The following is a 16,614-nucleotide window of genomic DNA, read 5'->3' as shown; positions in this document are numbered from 1 at the left end:
ATCACTTAGTTTTATTTATTTTACTTTACATGTTCTCATTTTACTTCCCTTTAGTTTTATTACTTTAAATCAAGTTTATTTTTTTGACCATCTGTTTGATATTTGGTGCTTTATAGGTTTTAGCAAAATAAATAAATAAATAAATAAATAAATAAATAAATAAATAAAAAGATTTTAATAAAAAGTCTGATTATATGATTTAATAACCTATGTTTTGTCTTTTTTTCTTTTAATTTATTGATATGTGAAAATATTTCGTTTAGAAAATCTGCAACGTCAAAAATTTCAAGCTAAAACTGAGTTATCTAAAATCCGATTTTCTCGACGGCACTTGAACGCGGCTTGTGATCTGGACAGGAGCGAGGAGTGGAAGAGTCGAGCAGCGTGGATATGTCGGACCCGGCGGCGCAGGCCTTGCAACCCCGGCTTCTCCAAGCCCATTCTGCTGGGTCAGCTGGGTCTAGTACCGCTGCGACCGGCTCGGGGTCCGGGAACAGTGACCCGTCGAGACCGGGACTGAGCCAGCAACAGCGCGCGAGCCAGAAGAAAGCCCAAGTCCGAGCTTTCCCACGGGCGAAAAAGCTCGAGAAACTTGGCGTATTCTCCGCATGCAAGGTAGCTAGCATAGGTAGCCGAAGTTCACAACAACAGAGCGGTCCTCGGCTCCTCTGGCATCAGTGTTTGTGATTATTATAACTCTGTTTATGAGCTGGTAACACAACAACAAACAAACAGAGCAGATACAGAGCGGGTTGGATAACTTTCAAAGCTAGTTAGCTCCGCAGCTAGCCTCCATCAGTCTCCAGGAGACTTGTTATTTATGGTTTAACCGTTCAGGGTGCCTGCAGCTTGAAACACAGGATGCTCATTTATCAACTATTTAAATCACAAGCTGTGTCATTTTCTGAGTCTTTACTTTGCTTTCACAGGCAAGTGATACATGCAAGTGCAATGGATGGAAAAACCCGAATCCACCTTCAGCCACACGGATGGACCTGCAGCAGCAAGCAGCCAGCCTGAGTGAGCCATGCCGCAGCTGTGGACATGCTCTGGGTACAAACTAACCACATACACCCCGGCTCATCTTCTCATGGTTTGTAAGCTTCTCTGGCATGTTCATCAGTCTGGTCTTTCACCTGCAGCTGCTCATGTGTCCCACCTGGAGAATGTGTCAGAGGAGGAGATTAACAGGCTGCTGGGGATGGTGGTGGATGTGGAGAATCTTTTTATGTCTGTGCACAAAGAGGAGGACACTGACACCAAACAGGTCTACTTCTACCTTTTTAAGGTAAGCATCTCAAACAGCATGAGTTCCTGTGTGTGGATTTATTTAAGCTTCATCTGTCACAGCTTTCTTCCTTTTAACCCCTTTTGCCGCAGTTGCTGAGGAAATGCATCCTGCAGATGAGCCAGCCTGTGGTCGAGGGATCCCTCGGGAGTCCACCGTTTGAGAAGCCCAACATCGAGCAGGTAAACAGGAAACTGACCCTTTGATGCATTTCATACTTTTGCATTAAATACACACTAATTTCTAAAGCTTCCTGTCTGTTTTTAGGGGGTTTTAAATTTTGTTCAGTATAAGTTCAGCCACCTGGCACCAAAGGAAAGGCAGACCATGTTCGAGCTGTCCAAGATGTTCCTCTTGTGCCTAAACTACTGGAAGCTGGAGACGCCGACACAGTATCGCCAGCGCACCCAGAAAGACGATGGCACGGCGTACAAGGTGGACTACACCAGGTGTGTGGATGTTGTCTTCTGTCTTTAACGTGTTACATCCTGATGCTGGTCTTAACCGAGTATTATTCCTCCCAGGTGGCTTTGCTACTGCCACGTCCCTCAGAGCAACGACAGCCTCCCGCGCTACGAGACCACTCAGGTGTTTGGGCGCAGTTTGCTGAAGTCCATCTTCACTGTGACGCGCCGACAGCTGCTGGAGAAGTTCAGGGTGGAGAAGGACAAACTGCTGCCAGAGAAACGCACACTTATCCTCACACACTTCCCCAAGTAAGACAGGTTTTTATCACCTTTGGTACATTTTAATGTGGCTACCATTCTTAATCTTAAAATCCTCTCTGGATGGCGTCAGGTTTTTGTCGATGCTGGAGGAGGAAATCTACGGGGAGAACTCGCCCATCTGGGAGGCGGACTTCACCATGCCTGCTTCTGACGGCACACAGCTGGGGCATCAGACGGGTGAGGCTGTTGTTTGGACTCTAAACACATTAACATTGTTTGAAACAGATTTTTTTGTTTCACGATATTAAAATCGTGATTCTTTGTTAAAAAAAAAATCTTCTTTTTTTTCAAATTGAAGTCTTTTATTTCAGTCTTTTTTATAAGCTGGTTTGCAAAAAAAAAAAGTTATCATTTTTCTCCAGCAGGGCACAAAATTTTTCTCTCGAAAAGTTAAGATTGCAAAACAACGTAAATATTATAAAGAATGGCAGTTAAAATCAAATTGGCACCCCAAAAATGTAAAATAATTGAGTTGGGGGAAAAGCATACTGTCCCAGCCTCATTGTACATGGTGCAAGATAAAACATGCTGGAATTATTTGACTAGAAATTATGACAAACCTTCATTTTGATGCATTTTGGCTCAGTGCTGCTCTGTGCTTTTCTTTTTTTCCAGAATTATTTTAATTTAATTTTTGGCTTTGAATTTAAAGGCGTACAGATGTATGAAATATAAAAAAGACATTATCAAAGTAGAGGTCGACCGATTAATCAGGCAATTAATCGGGCCGATTATGCCTGTCACCAATTAATTAACATCGGCCGAAATGTAGCCGACACTTGCTCTTATTTATCATATGTTACTACTGCTCTTATGTTGACAGTTTTCTAATTAGTTCCTTGTTTTAATTTAATTGTCTTCTGTCTCTGTCTTGAATCATATGGGTATTATAATAATTTGTGTTCATATACAGTATATATCCTGTGTATAGCAATTTATCATATATACTAGCCGATATATTGGATATCGGTCAATATATTGGATATTGGCTTTTTTTTGCCTCCAGTATCGGTATCAGCATCGGCCCCAAAAATCCCATGTCGGTCGGGCTCTATATAAAAGATAAATAAATGAAATAGATGAGTGGAAGGCTAACAAAATAAAATGAAGGAAAACAAGCAAATAATTTACCATTAATAATAACAGCATTAATTATAATGATAATTAAACCACTCAGCCCTTTTCTGTATGTGTAGCTGGGATTCCTCCGTTAAAGATGTTGCCCTGCCTCCCTTCAGTTGTCGGTTTCATTGATTTATGTGAGGTTGGTTGAATTTGATCACTGACACCAAATCACTCTTCAAGTTAGAGATGTCCCAGTCCGATATTGATATCGGATATCGGTCCGATATCAGCAAAAAAAAACCAAGTATCGGTATCGTATCGGAATGCATCTAAAATCTCCGATATAAGCAGTTTCTGTTTCCCATTGGTTAATAATAAATGGGTCCGTTTTTCCTCATACCTACTGTTGCTGACGACTGTTCTTTGTTTGAATAATATCACTTAATCAAGCCTTTTCTAACATGACGGACACACTACTAAATAAGTAATAAAAGTATACATGTTTAATGCTGATATCGTATCTGATTGATATCAGTATCAGTCAGTACTCAATACTGCAGTATCGGTATCGTATCGAAGGAGAAAATGTAATATTGGGACATCCCTACTTCAAGTTATCAGTTTACTTTTATTTTGTAGATCCTATCCAGGGATGGGTATAAATTAGGGCTGTCACTTCAACACCACAAATTAATGCATTATAAAAATTGATCCAAGATTTACTCATTGGCTGCCAGCCATTTTTAGAGCATCTTGAATGATCTTTTAGGACCTAAATTATATTGATTTCTCTGACTCTGTAAACACCAAAACTACCTAAGAAGAGTGGACTCTCTTCTTTTATGTCTCTCTTCCTGTTTTTGATCCAAAAAACAGACAAAATGAACTTTTTTGATTGCGTTCCTGAACTTTTCTGACTTGCAGCGTCTCGCTATGTCTCTGTCATCTCACATCTTCTCCTCATATTCATGCTGAGCTCTCGTCCAAAGAGTACACCGCTCTCACCCACAGTTGTCTACGAGCAGGATTTTGATTGACAAGCTCCACCAGACCCCTCCTCCCCTTGCTGAAAAATATCATTTACTTCTATAGACACAGTAAACAGTCACACAACATCAATGGCAGCGAACACAGTTCAGTTTTAATATTGGCCGGTTAAAAAAAAAATGGATTAACAAATCTTCTCTTCTTTGTGTTTTCATTTGATTAGTCATGCACTAAAATTTTGTAATGTCCTAAAATTAAAATTCTTTATTTGGGGACCTTAAGCAGATATGAGATTAAAATGTGATTAATTAGATTAATTAATTACAAATCCTGTAATTAATTAGATTAATTTTTTAATCCTCGTACAGCACTCATAAAAATATGATTAGCGTTTGTAACCATCAAAAAGCAGAAACGCTTTGTTTAAGGTGGTCAGACTTGCCCTGTTGTTGTTGTTGTTGTTGTTGTTGTTGTTGTTGTTGTTGTTGTTGTGTTTGTGTCAGCTACCTTTACCTCCTCCTCTCTGTCTGGCAGTGATCAGTCCGGCTGCAGTATCCGGCTCTCCAGCACTTCCAAAGGGTCTGAGCAGCATCTCGTCTCTGAGCAGCCTGGACGCTGCAGGAGCAGAGCCCATCACAGGTCTGTGAGCGCTCATCTGCATTTTTATCATGGCTCTAAAAATATCAGGCTTCAGAAAGCTTTCTGAGGAGTTTGTGAAGTTTAAAGAACAGGAACAGAGTTTCTGGATTCTTCAAAGTCTCAGAGTGTCTGAAGGGAGGTTTGGTCCATGTTCCCAGCTCTGGTCGTTCTTACCTGTGACTGTCTGTTCAGGTGAGAAGCGTAAACTCCCAGACGCCCTCACCCTGGAGGATGCCAAGAGGATCCGTGTGATGGGAGATATCCCGATGGAGCTGGTCAATGAAGTCATGATGACCATCACTGACCCTGCAGCCATGCTGGGACCAGAGGTGAGCGCTCCGCCTTCCTCTGAGAGGTTAATTCACTCAGACTGTTGTGCTCACAGTAATATGTTTATGTTGTTAGACTAATCTGCTGACGCCCAACGCTGCCCGCGACGAGACTGCCAGACTGGAGGAGAGGAGAGGCATCATAGAGTTCCACGTGATCGGGAACTCGCTGTCCCAGAAGTCCAACAAGAAGATCCTGATGTGGCTCGTCGGGCTGCAGAACGTCTTCTCCCATCAGTTACCTCGCATGCCCAAAGAGTACATCACCAGGCTGGTGTTTGACCCGTGAGTCCAACATATTTCACCCACAGTCTGTTCAGGCACAGTCAAAGATTTAATCCAAACACTTTTATCCAAATCAAATCCAAGACTTCCCTGTTCTCTGCTCAAGTTGTAGGAATAAAAAGTGAAAGTTGTCGTGTTGTGATTTCTCTGACATTCACAGGAAGCACAAGACCCTCGCACTTATCAAGGACGGCCGTGTCATCGGTGGCATTTGTTTCAGGATGTTTCCCACTCAGGGCTTCACTGAGATCGTCTTCTGTGCCGTCACATCTAACGAGCAAGTTAAGGTGAGCGTTTCCTCTGATGCTCCAAACAAACACGATGCTCTTTCTCAAAGGGGTTACAAAGTTAGTGCATCTCTATCAAGGTACAGTTTTATTTATCTGAAGCAAGGGTCTTCAGCCTGCAGCTCTTTGACTCCTTTGTTGTGACTCCTTGTAGCTTTAAAAAAATTATTGAAATAAGGAATAATTATTTTTCTTACAGAGATTATTGATGATTCAAGACAGACCTTAAACTTATATATTTTTTAAAACTTTTGCAAAATTTTAAAATTGTTCAAAATTTTTGCATAGTTTTATCATTTCATTTTTTTTTAATGTTTCAGACTTTTAAAAAAATAATTCTTTTTTTTTTTCATTTAGAAAAAAAATAAAATTTTTGTTAGATATCTCAAATTTTTGCAGGTGCCAATTTTTTTGAATTTCTGCAAATTTAAGTGGATTCCATTTTTTTTTGAAAAATTAAAAAAAAATTAGAATTTTTTTGCAAATGTCAAAATTTAGTAAATTGTTTATAAATATATTTTTTTCTCAAACTTGTGAAATTTTTAGCAAATTTTTGAATTTTCTTAATTTTGCAATTTTTTTCATTTTTTAGATTTTACGATTTCTGAAATTTCAAATTTTTCGAATTTTTGAAACTTATTGAAATTAATAATGTTGCACATTTAATAATTTTTTTTACATTACAAATTTTCAATTATTTTGAAATGTTTGCAAATTTATTAGAAATGTAACACATCACATATACAATTTTTTTAAAAAAAATATTTTAAGATTTTTTAAAATAATTTTTAATTAACACAAACAACCTCTGGTTTAGATAATTAATCATGAGATTTTTACTGTGTATAGAATTTTTAACTCCTTGGTTGGTCTTGATTGTGAAGATAAAGTAGATTTTGTGGCTCCTCAATGACTTTAATCCAGGTGAGTTTAGGCTAAATGTCTAATATGAAACTAAAGAGGTGAGATGAAATTAATCAAACATCCTGAAAAGCTTTTTTAAAAAACAAGCTTAAGAGATTTTCCTGCCTTTGTGTTTTGAATCTCAGGGCTACGGTACCCACCTGATGAACCACCTGAAAGAATATCACATCAAACACAACATCCTCTATTTCCTCACGTACGCTGACGAGTACGCCATCGGCTACTTCAAGAAACAGGTACGACCGGCACGTCACCTCCGCCTCGGTCTTTAGTCCCTGTCTCCTCCTCTTCCTCTCAGTAACCCGCTGTTCCCTGGCAGGGCTTTTCCAAAGACATCAAAGTGCCGAAGAGTCGATACCTGGGCTACATCAAAGACTACGAGGGAGCGACCCTGATGGAGTGTGAGCTTAACCCCAGGATCCCGTACACCGAGCTGTCTCACATCATTAAGAGGCAGAAGGAGGTACGTGAATCTGAGAGGATCGTCTCTTTAGAGCAGAAACTGTTTTTTTCAGCCCCTCTAATATCTCTGCTGACGGACGACAGATTATCAAGAAGCTGATTGAGAGGAAGCAGAGCCAGATCAGGAAGGTCTACCCAGGTCTCACCTGCTTCAAAGAGGGGGTCCGGCAGATCCCGGTGGAGAGCATCCCGGGGATAAGTGAGTGTTTGATTTCAGGGCTTTAAAAAACTGTTCTTCAGTTTCTGAGTTCACTCACAGCTCTTTGTCTTCCAGGGGAGACGGGATGGAAACCCAGCGGCAAAGACAAAGGGTGAACTTTTTCATGAGCTTAAATATTTTATTTAAGTCTTCCTCAGTCATGCAGTCTGATTGTTTTGTTTCAAAGACACAAAATCTTTCCACAACAACAAAAATACCTTTAAAGTGTCATGGTTTGCTGACTTTTTAAAGTAAATGTAGGTTTTTCTGCACAGTCAGGGTGAAGAAAGTTAATATTTCACTGGTTATCTGTGTTTTGCAGGAAAGAGGTGAAGGATCCTGACGTGTTGTACAACATGTTAAAGAATCTCCTGGCACAGATAAAGGTAGGTGACACCATTTTTGAAAAAAAAAAGAATTAAAATCACACATTCACAAGCATTTGTACATATTGTTCATTGCAATTTGACAGTAGAGTGATTTCTCTTTTCACGTTTTTATGAATTTATGCAGAGCAAAAATAATAAATCTAAAAGAAAATAAATAAATGACTAAACAAATAAACAAATAAATAAAAAGGAAAAAGAGAAAGTGAAAGGAAAAGGAAAAAAATAGGAAAAAGAACAGAAAGAATAAAAAAATAACAAAAATGTGACAGAAGAAATCAAATAATAAGAAAAAACTGTGACACAGGTGACAGCTTTTAACAGTAGATTAACACACACACACACATCAGGAATCAGAACAAGGACTCACTTCATTTTCATGCATGCAGCGATAGGTGGCGCTGTCTCCGTTGTTGATAAGTGAAGCTGTTTGGGTCTTGAACCAGCTTCGGTTCACCTGAAGAGGAAACAAAATGTGATAAAAATAGATAAAAATATGGACGGTACGTCACCTGTCTGTTGCTGAAATAGCAAAATGAAGCTAATCGACGGGCGTGGGCTGTGGGCGCAAGCTCTGCGCTTTCTTTCTTCCTGTCAATCACATGAGCTGAGCTGTGTCTCTGATTAGACAATCAAACGATCCTAATATCTCCTAAATTGCCAAGTTACAAAAAGCTCCACCCCCTGTGTGCATGCTGCTAAATAAATCAGCGACCTAATTTTTTTTTGTTAACCAGGCTGTAAATATGTTTTTGATGCTATAAAAGTCTGTTTGTTTGGCTTGGTGTGTACATGGTTTCTTGTCTATCTGCAGCCAGACTCGTGAATTCTCAATGAACAGCAACTTTTAGCACCTTTAGCACCATCTTCCGCTGGAGAGTACGGCCAGCCCTCACTCTACTCTAATATGAACCATTGGCAGGCATCTCACGTAGAGATAGACCGAGATTTTTCCAGGTCGATAACCGACATTTGAAGCGGATATTAATTTGCAGTCAAAGTGCAAATATTAGTGTCAAAATTTTGAACAATACAAACTCCAACACTTAACTTCATTCAAATACCTTTAAGCATGAGTTTATTTAACAGCTCCCAGGCTCAACAGCAGGTTTTATAAAGTGAAATGAAAACTTAACTTCAATGCAACTGTTATAACTGTAATAACGGCATTGCTGATTGGCTGTTTCCTAAGCCATGGCTCTGCTTGTAACCAATCAGATGATACTGTAGGTGGGGCAGTGCTGGGGACTGAGGAGTGACTGCAGACATCGGAGCGGCTGCATCAAAGCTGCAACAACGCAGTTTTAAATTTGTTTCTTATTGGCCATTGAATCAAAAAAAGGCGGATGCCGATATGCTTCAAAATGCCAAATATCGGTCCTGATGATCGGCCTGGCCAATAATCAGTCTATCCCTAATCTCACATGTGCGTGGCTTGCCTACGTCATCGTGAAGCGTCTGTTTACACGAAGAGGATCTCATCAGAGTCAGCGCAACGAGACACAGAAAGCACTGCTACAACTTTAGAGACTTTTTGTTTGTGTAGGTCGTTTTAGTCTGACAGCTCTCTAACACCTCGCTATGGTTTAAAATGTTTGTCGAGAAAAGCAGTTGCGGTCATCGTACGTTATGGATCATGCATGAAGTGAACGGTGCTGAAATTCACGTCTCTGAAGCGTGCCAAAGCAGATGTGTGAATAATGCTTAAGCACGGTACGGTTTGCCAGTGTGACCGGGTCCTTAGGCTTTGTTTTCCTAAACCTGGATATTGCCCCATTTCTCATGGTCCTTCACTTCCTCTTTTGAGTGAAATTTTCTCCCGCCAAACCCGTCTTGCTGAATTCAACAGCAGTCCGATAGCAGTCACATTATACAGGTGTGTTAATGGATCGGTGCTCGCTCCGTTGTCAGTCCAACTAAGCTGTTTACATGGATGGTAATAGTCTGATCTGATGCTGACTGAGCTCAGAGTCTGGTTTCTTAAGCTGCTTGGAAACGTACTGACTGACCAGGACTTTGTGATCCCCAGACTCATCCTGACGCATGGCCCTTCATGGAACCAGTGAAAAAGTCTGAGGCTCCAGATTACTACGAGATCATCCGCTTCCCCATCGGTGAGCAAACATCTGAGATCATCCCACAGCGTCTCCTCTTCCTCTCTGGTTTCTGATTTTTCATATTTATGTTTCCCTCCACAGACCTGAAGACCATGACGGAGAGACTGAAGAACAGATACTACGTGACCAAGAAGCTTTTCATTGCCGACCTGCAGCGGATCATCAGCAACTGCCGCGAGTACAACCCTCCAGACAGCGAGTACTGCAAGTGTGCCAACACCTTGGAGAAGTTCTTCTACTTCAAGCTAAAAGACGGAGGCTTGATCGAGAAATGAACTCTGAGCCGAGCCGATCATTTCTGAGACGGACTGGAACAAATCGAACGTAATCAGAGCCAGTTGAGCATCATAAGGTGTCAAATGACATTCGCTCCCCCCTTATAGTCCTCATCCTCTATCCTCCAGTACTCACAGTGTGTTAGTAATCTGCATCAACACGTTTCATTAAGTGTACCAAAGGTAAAGGTCCAAGTCACATCCTCACGCTCTCCACCGCCACAGAGAACACGGTTGACCTGGTTTCGTCACATTCGCCCTTTTCATTCATTCCAGTTTGCTTCACATCACTTCACGTCACTCCAGCAGATGTGTGTGTGTAGTGAGATGCTTTCATAGAAACTGGACCTCGGGACCTAAAGCCACGTTGCCTTCTGTTACTGACAGACACTTGAACATCCCAGACATCTTCATGGGTTCAGAGAGGAACGGTCAGCGAGGGTTGGAGTTCAGTAGAGACAGGAAGTTATTTAAAGACTCCAGGAGTAGTTGGTAGGAAAGAGTCGTGAGATGAGGCTCTTGTTGCTTTTTCTTTCATTCCAGTGTATCTTCAGTATCTTTGAATATCAGTTTTTATTTGGTTAAAAAAAAAAGTCACAACACCCCAATCGCTGCTTTCAGAGAAATACAGAAAGTCTGAATCTTTCAGTTTTCGAGGTTTAATTTCAAACTTTGACAGAAGTTACAGTCGAGCAGCAGGTGGTGCTGTTTCTTTTGTTTACGGGATTGTTCCTGTCTGATGACTCGTCTTTAAACCACACAGGCTGGCGTTAACTTACACACATGGAAAGCCGTTTACAAACTGATGAAAAAAGTTTCTGTTGCAGTTTTTTTTACACTGTTATAAACATTATAACATGTCCGTTCAGCTGTCGGTGTCCAGTGGAGTGCTTCCTCACAGGGACGTCCTGTCCCACGCTGGTTGAGCCTGCTCGTTGAATGTCCCGTTCACTTCTGTACGTCTGTGAGTGTGTGTGTGTGTGTGACTGTGTGTGTGTGAGACTGTGTGTTTCTTTTCTACTTGAATCATGACTGGCTTTGACTAATGAAGTGATGTCAGTGTTGCATTATTCAGGGTTGTTGATAGCATACTTGTCCCTCAGTCTACTGATGCTGCATTTCAGATTTTCTAAAAAAGAGAAAAGGTCAGTGTGAGTGAAGTCTCCACCTGATGAGGATGGCTCTCTGTAGTTTAATGCCATTTACTGTAACTGTAAAACTATTCATGAGAATTACATTTTTTATAATAAACAACTCTTCAATGTGCAGGCTGTGTGTGAGTGACAAGGAAACAAATGAGTTTGAGTCACGTGGTTTGGATCCAGATCAGGATTTTCGGGGGATTTTCCACTTCACAGAAAACGAAACAATAAATAAGAAAAACCTGCAGGACGACATTCACTTGTGGCGTCTTTTCATGACTGAGCCGGAGACAGAGGGAATGAAAGGACAGAGGCAGAAAACAAGAAACGAAACAAGAAAGGGCAAAGAAAACAAGAGACACCACAAGGACACGAGGAAACGATTAACTTCATGATCAGAGGTCTGCAACCTTTACTTTCATCTGAGCCATTTTCTCTCCTGGGTTATAGTCAATCCAGAGCCACTAAATCTAATTTATCTGCACAGTGGATACATTTCCAAACGAAGTAAAACTCTAGAAGATAAAATGAGAAGTTTTTTAAATTAATAAAATTGAAGAAGTGATGCCTTAGTGTGATATTTTTGATATATTTGCAGAAGTTAAGAAATTACCCTCAATTTTTCGAAAATTTCCAAAATTTTCGTTACCTAAGACATTTGGTGAAGGTTTGTTTTAAAAAAAAAAATCAAAAAGAAAAAAAAACTTAAACAGAAATTTCAAGAAATTGCAATAGTTTAAATCAACGAAGTGATTAAAAAATAAAAAATACATATTTTTTTGTTATTTAAGACATATAGTAAAGGTTTTTTTTTTTTTAAATTTCAAAAGAAAAAAAATTAAATAAATGGAAATTTAAGAAATTGCAAAACTTTAAATCATTTAAGTAATTGAAACATTTCCAAATTTTTTAATTCCAGACATTAAGTGATAGTTAATTTTTTTTCCTTAAAATTTCAAAAAGAAAAAAAAGAAAAAAAAAGAAAATTTCAAGAATTTTCTAGTTTGAATTATTTAATTATTAAAAAAAATATTCAAACCTTTAGAAAAAATTTGAATTTCAAAAATTTCCACAACCTTTTAAAAATTGTGAAGTTTAAAAAAATTGCTAAAATAAAAAAATTTAATTACAAAATTTGCAACACTTAAAAAAATGAAATTTTTAAAATAAAAAAAAATTACAAAAATTGCAAAAAGTACAAAAACATTCAAATTTTAATTCTCTAATAAATTTCAAAATGAAATAAAAAATTGCAAGTGTTTTAACGAATATTCAAAGTTTAAAACATTTCAAAAATTCAGAAGAAAACTTGATGACATATTTAAATTTTTTCTCAACTCACTTTTTTTGTTTTGTTTGCTTTTGTATTGCCACATAACCAGCATGTATATCAAGCTGGCATATTAACAGTTAAATGAATCCATCCACACAGAATTAAAATCAGTATTTTCTTCCAGATTAGTCTTTTTGTAGATGTAGTTATCTTCCCAGGGCTGTAAAACTTGAGGTTAGCCACAGGTGCATGGAAAGTTGGTGGGCTGTTGATGTTGTAGGAGGTGAAGTAGAGCGGTGGCAGGCTTTGTTGACAGATGGGATGAGGATTTAGTTCAACTAAATGTAAATGCATGGTTTTATTTAGTGTCAAAGAAACCCTTGTTCATGATGGACTGTTTATTTCAGAAGAGCGGGTGGGATATCTGTTCTGTAAATTAGTTTAAAGGTGGACTGTAATGTGTCAAGATGAGCAAACAAGTTCAAGTTTGAGGTCTACTTTCCTAAAACAGACTCTAATTTGAGTCAAAGTTTCACTGTTACAGATTATAAAAACCACTAAATGGTTGATAATTCATAAAGAATCAATACCTATGTTTGGCTTTGTGCCTCTTTGAAAACACAGGCTGTTTCCTGGTTCATCAGTAAAATGTGTGTATTGTTCTGTTGCCAAAAACACTCCTGTTTCCTTTCTCCTCATGTCTGAGGATCCCCAGGCGTATGTTTCGATTCTCCTGTATCAACAGAGAGGGCCAGCTGAGGGAACACCGTGTACACTTAGCAGAGGCCTGTCTCTTTAAAGCCCATGAAACACTCCTCCCACTGTAAGCCTGAGTCGTTGCATAATGAACAATAACTGTAGTTCCTCCAGAGCCTCCCTCGGTTGGGCCACCGCGCTGAGTTCACATGGCTTTTCCTTTCGTTTCCGTGTTCCTGCATCACAGCTGATCCCTGCAGGGTTTAAAACCCGTCCACCTGCGATGTGTGGGGACAAAGGGCGAGAAGAGGCTGGGGAAAACACAGCTGAGCGGTGAGCAAATGAAAAAATAAAGCTGACTTCCTTTACGGCATCTGAAAACGTAGATGAAGCATGGACATCTCAGTCTGATCTTGTTTTTGTGACTTCTCTTCAGATTCTGAGTGCTCATGAGTCCTGCTGGAGGAAAACACACCATGGCAGACTTTGACCTGTACCCGTACCAGGAGGAAGTTGTTGAAAGAGCTCTCCAGGGAGAGAATATAATCATCTGGCTGCCGACTGGCGGAGGAAAGACTCGTGCTGCTGCGTTTGTGGCCAAAAGACACCTGGAGACCACACCTGGGGCTAAAGTTGTGGTCCTCGTACCCACGGTAAACACAGCACACAAACACTCCTGCAGAAATCATTGCATAGTTATAAAATAAAACACGTCTGTGATGTTTCCCCTCTAGGTTCACCTGGCCGACCAGCATTATGAGAAAGAGTTCAAGCCTCGTCTGGGCAGCGACCACACCCTGGTGGCGGTCAGTGGAGAGAAAGAGGAGAAGGACTTCTTTGGGAAAGTGTTCGAAAGATCTGATGTGGTCATTTGCACGGCTCAGATTTTAGACAACGCTCTGACAAGCACGGAAGAAACCAAACACGTCGAGCTCTCAGGTGAGTGGAAGTCTTTGTTCATTTGAGGGAGTTAGAAAAGCAAACGCCAATCCTTCACGGTTCTTTACAGACATCACTCTTCTGGTAATTGACGAGTGTCACCACACCAACAAGGAGCACGTCTACAACAAGATAATGGCGTCGTACGTGGAGAAGAAGCTGGACGGAGAGAAGCGACTGCCACAGATCCTCGGCCTTACTGCGTCACCAGGGGCAGGAGGGGAAAAGTTCCTGTTGGGGGCAGTCGATCATGTTCTGCAGGTCAGGGTTCATTCACCTGCTGTCCTATCAGGTATTCCTCAAGTCTCTGTCTTAACCGTCATCATTTCTCCCTCAGATTTGTGCAAACCTGGACTCAGCCATCGTCTCGACTAAAAACTACGTCCCTGAGCTGAAGGAGAAAGTGCCTCGACCTAAGAAAGAATATAACGTCGTGAAGAAGAGGCCTAAGGTAAGGCACGTCTAAAGACAAGCTGGCATGGTTCAATAATTCTTTCAATCAATTCTTAACGTCTGCCTCTGGTAGGATCCGTTTGGGGATCACCTGAAGAGGATGATGTACCATATTCACGAGTTCATGGACATCCCTCCAGACGTCACCCTGAGACAGTGTGGCACACAGGAGTACGAGATGGATGTGGTGTTGTTGGAGAAGCGAGGTGATGATACGTCTGCGTTCCTCTTACTTTAACATCTTCGTTTAAGGTTGTAAGAAGAGCTGGTGTTGATGCTGTCACACAATTTGTTTCTAGGTGTAAGAGACGGCAACAGGCGCCTGGCACGATGTGCGGTCTACCTCCGAAAGTACAACGACGCCCTACTCATCCACGACACCCTGCGAATGATCGACGCCTTCAGCTACCTGGAGGAGTTCAACATCTCCCACATTGATTCAATCGTTGATGGGACAGAAGATTTCCTTGTGGGACTTTTCCAAGGTAGAAGTCAAACAGTAAAGCTTGTTTGTCTTGCTTGTTAATGCAAAGTTCATGCAAAAACGTTGCCGTCGCTTCACAGAGAACCAGGTGGAGCTGAGGACACTGGCAAACAATCCCCTCTACGAGAACCCAAAGATGTCCGAACTGGAGAGCATCCTGCTGAAAAACTTCGGTCCCGATCAGAAATCAAGAGGGATCATCTTCAGTAAAACCCGACTGAGCACGCTCTACCTCAAGGACTGGATCAGCGACAATACAGCCTTGCTGAAAGCCGGCATCAAGGCGGACATCCTCACCGGGGCTGGAAACAGCGTCAGTCACATGACACTGGTGTGTTACATCATCCTAACACAAGTAGTTCCAGCTCATAGACTAGTTTTCCGATGTGTTGTCTTCACAACTTTGTGCGTTTACTTGCAGAACATGCAGGAAGACACGATCCGCAGCTTCCGTCAGGGTAAACTCAACCTCCTGATCTCCACCAGTGTGGCTGAAGAGGGCCTCGACATCCCCGACTGCAACCTGGTGATCCGCTACGGGCTGCTCACGAATGAGATCGCCCAGCAGCAGGCCAGCGGACGAGCCAGAGCGCAAAACAGCCAGTACTCAGTGGTCACAGAGGAAGGGGGACGCGAGGAACGCAGAGAGAAGACTAACGAATATCTGGAAGAGCTGACCGGACAAGCAGTGGCAAGAGTGCAAGAGATGAGCCCCGAAGAGTTTCGCACCAAGGTGAGAGCGTGGTACTCTTTTGTTCTTTGTCTTTTTGTCTCAACATCATGAGTTTCTGCCATCATTGTTAGGCCCCGCTTCCACCAAGTGATCCCGGGACAGATCCCCAAATAACCGACACAAGCCGTCCCACTTTTTGGGACCCTTTCGTATGGGTGCCAGACTAAACCAATCCGATCTAGGAAGGTGGCGCTACAACACTGCAGACCGTTGATTGGTCGAAAGAATCGTCACTTCCTGTGTGATAGCGGCTGTATTTCTCCTGGCGGCACACAGACTTCTCTGAAACAAAGCTTGATTGTTCTTTGTATCAAAGAGCTACATGCCAATCACAGAGAGGACGAAATGCTGGATGTCTCCCATCATTGCTCTTTTTTTACTGTGTCACTTCTTCTTTTTCATTGTATTTATTTGCAGGGAAAACTGTGTCACACTGTTATTAAACAGATGGCTTGAATTCCTCCTTGTTTCCAGATAAAAGAGCTGCAGAAGAAGGCGATTGATTCCAGAAAAGCTCAGGAGATCCAACAGATGGAAAAGCGGAGCTTGCACACAGCTGCCAGCGTCCGACTCCTGTGTCGTAAATGTTTCGAGCCTGTTGCTTTAGGAAGTGACATCAGACTGGTTGAAGCTGCACACCATGTCAACGTCAACCCTGACTTTAAGTGAGTTGTTTTGTTACAAAAGTCAACAAAAGTTTGAATGAAATATCTCTGCTGATGATTAAACCTTTGCTTCAGAAAACACTACAAACTTGGCGGGCAGGTTCCCATAAAGTCCTTTGAAGACTGGGAACCTGGGTGCAAAATCCACTGCAACAACGGGAACTGCAACCAGGTGAGATGTTCTACCTTAAAAATACCTCTTTGAATCCAGACAGAAGAGGTTTTTCTGATTCTTATGCTTCTTGTGGTTTCATCTTT

At 41.1% G+C, this 16,614-nt stretch overlaps 2 protein-coding genes and 1 long non-coding RNA gene across 3 annotated transcripts in view; 2 read left to right on the top strand and 1 right to left on the bottom strand.

Annotated features, from left to right (window-relative positions):
• Nucleotides 1–328: 328 nt before the first annotated feature.
• On the top strand, nucleotides 329–11,370 carry kat2a (K(lysine) acetyltransferase 2A). Its single transcript, XM_074696122.1, has 18 exons — nucleotides 329–615; nucleotides 930–1,053; nucleotides 1,143–1,288; nucleotides 1,381–1,470; nucleotides 1,556–1,737; nucleotides 1,813–2,004; nucleotides 2,087–2,193; nucleotides 4,603–4,707; nucleotides 4,900–5,036; nucleotides 5,113–5,321; nucleotides 5,482–5,608; nucleotides 6,658–6,768; nucleotides 6,852–6,995; nucleotides 7,079–7,193; nucleotides 7,269–7,305; nucleotides 7,516–7,579; nucleotides 9,609–9,693; nucleotides 9,778–11,370. The coding sequence occupies exons 1-18, from the start codon at nucleotides 391–393 to the stop codon at nucleotides 9,969–9,971; spliced, it is 2,394 nt and encodes a 797-aa protein (XP_074552223.1). The 5' UTR covers nucleotides 329–390; the 3' UTR covers nucleotides 9,972–11,370.
• LOC141809223 (uncharacterized) overlaps nucleotides 11,026–16,614 on the bottom strand; it is an 18,358-nt gene continuing 12,769 nt past the window's right edge. The window contains exon 3 of the long non-coding RNA XR_012599993.1: nucleotides 11,026–11,100. This is a non-coding gene — a long non-coding RNA (uncharacterized LOC141809223). The remainder of the gene's footprint in view (nucleotides 11,101–16,614) is intronic.
• Nucleotides 13,093–16,614, top strand: part of dhx58 (DEXH (Asp-Glu-X-His) box polypeptide 58) — a 4,323-nt gene continuing 801 nt past the window's right edge. Inside the window, exons 1-12 of the mRNA XM_074696123.1 lie at nucleotides 13,093–13,209; nucleotides 13,330–13,415; nucleotides 13,519–13,735; nucleotides 13,817–14,021; nucleotides 14,092–14,282; nucleotides 14,359–14,472; nucleotides 14,548–14,680; nucleotides 14,774–14,959; nucleotides 15,039–15,289; nucleotides 15,380–15,691; nucleotides 16,166–16,356; nucleotides 16,432–16,528. Of these exons, the coding sequence (XP_074552224.1) occupies nucleotides 13,532–13,735; nucleotides 13,817–14,021; nucleotides 14,092–14,282; nucleotides 14,359–14,472; nucleotides 14,548–14,680; nucleotides 14,774–14,959; nucleotides 15,039–15,289; nucleotides 15,380–15,691; nucleotides 16,166–16,356; nucleotides 16,432–16,528 (1,884 nt within the window). The 5' untranslated portion in view covers nucleotides 13,093–13,209; nucleotides 13,330–13,415; nucleotides 13,519–13,531. The remainder of the gene's footprint in view (nucleotides 13,210–13,329; nucleotides 13,416–13,518; nucleotides 13,736–13,816; nucleotides 14,022–14,091; nucleotides 14,283–14,358; nucleotides 14,473–14,547; nucleotides 14,681–14,773; nucleotides 14,960–15,038; nucleotides 15,290–15,379; nucleotides 15,692–16,165; nucleotides 16,357–16,431; nucleotides 16,529–16,614) is intronic.

The sequence above is a fragment of the Halichoeres trimaculatus genome, unplaced genomic scaffold, assembly GCF_033239565.1.
Source record: "Halichoeres trimaculatus isolate MK-OKI-2021-1 unplaced genomic scaffold, fHalTri1.1 fHalTri1_scaffold_20, whole genome shotgun sequence".
NCBI lineage: Eukaryota > Metazoa > Chordata > Actinopteri > Labriformes > Labridae > Halichoeres > Halichoeres trimaculatus.
This window is presented reverse-complemented; position numbering and strand designations above follow the sequence as displayed.

Bases quoted from the DNA above. Each gene is read 5' to 3' on its own strand.
- kat2a (XM_074696122.1), top strand. From the start codon at position 391: ATGTCGGACCCGGCGGCGCAGGCCTTGCAACCCCGGCTTCTCCAAGCC. The intron at 4,708-4,899 runs GTCTGTGAGCGC...CTGTCTGTTCAG, and splicing joins AGGAGCAGAGCCCATCACAG to GTGAGAAGCGTAAACTCCCA. The intron at 6,769-6,851 runs GTACGACCGGCA...GTTCCCTGGCAG, and splicing joins TCGGCTACTTCAAGAAACAG to GGCTTTTCCAAAGACATCAA.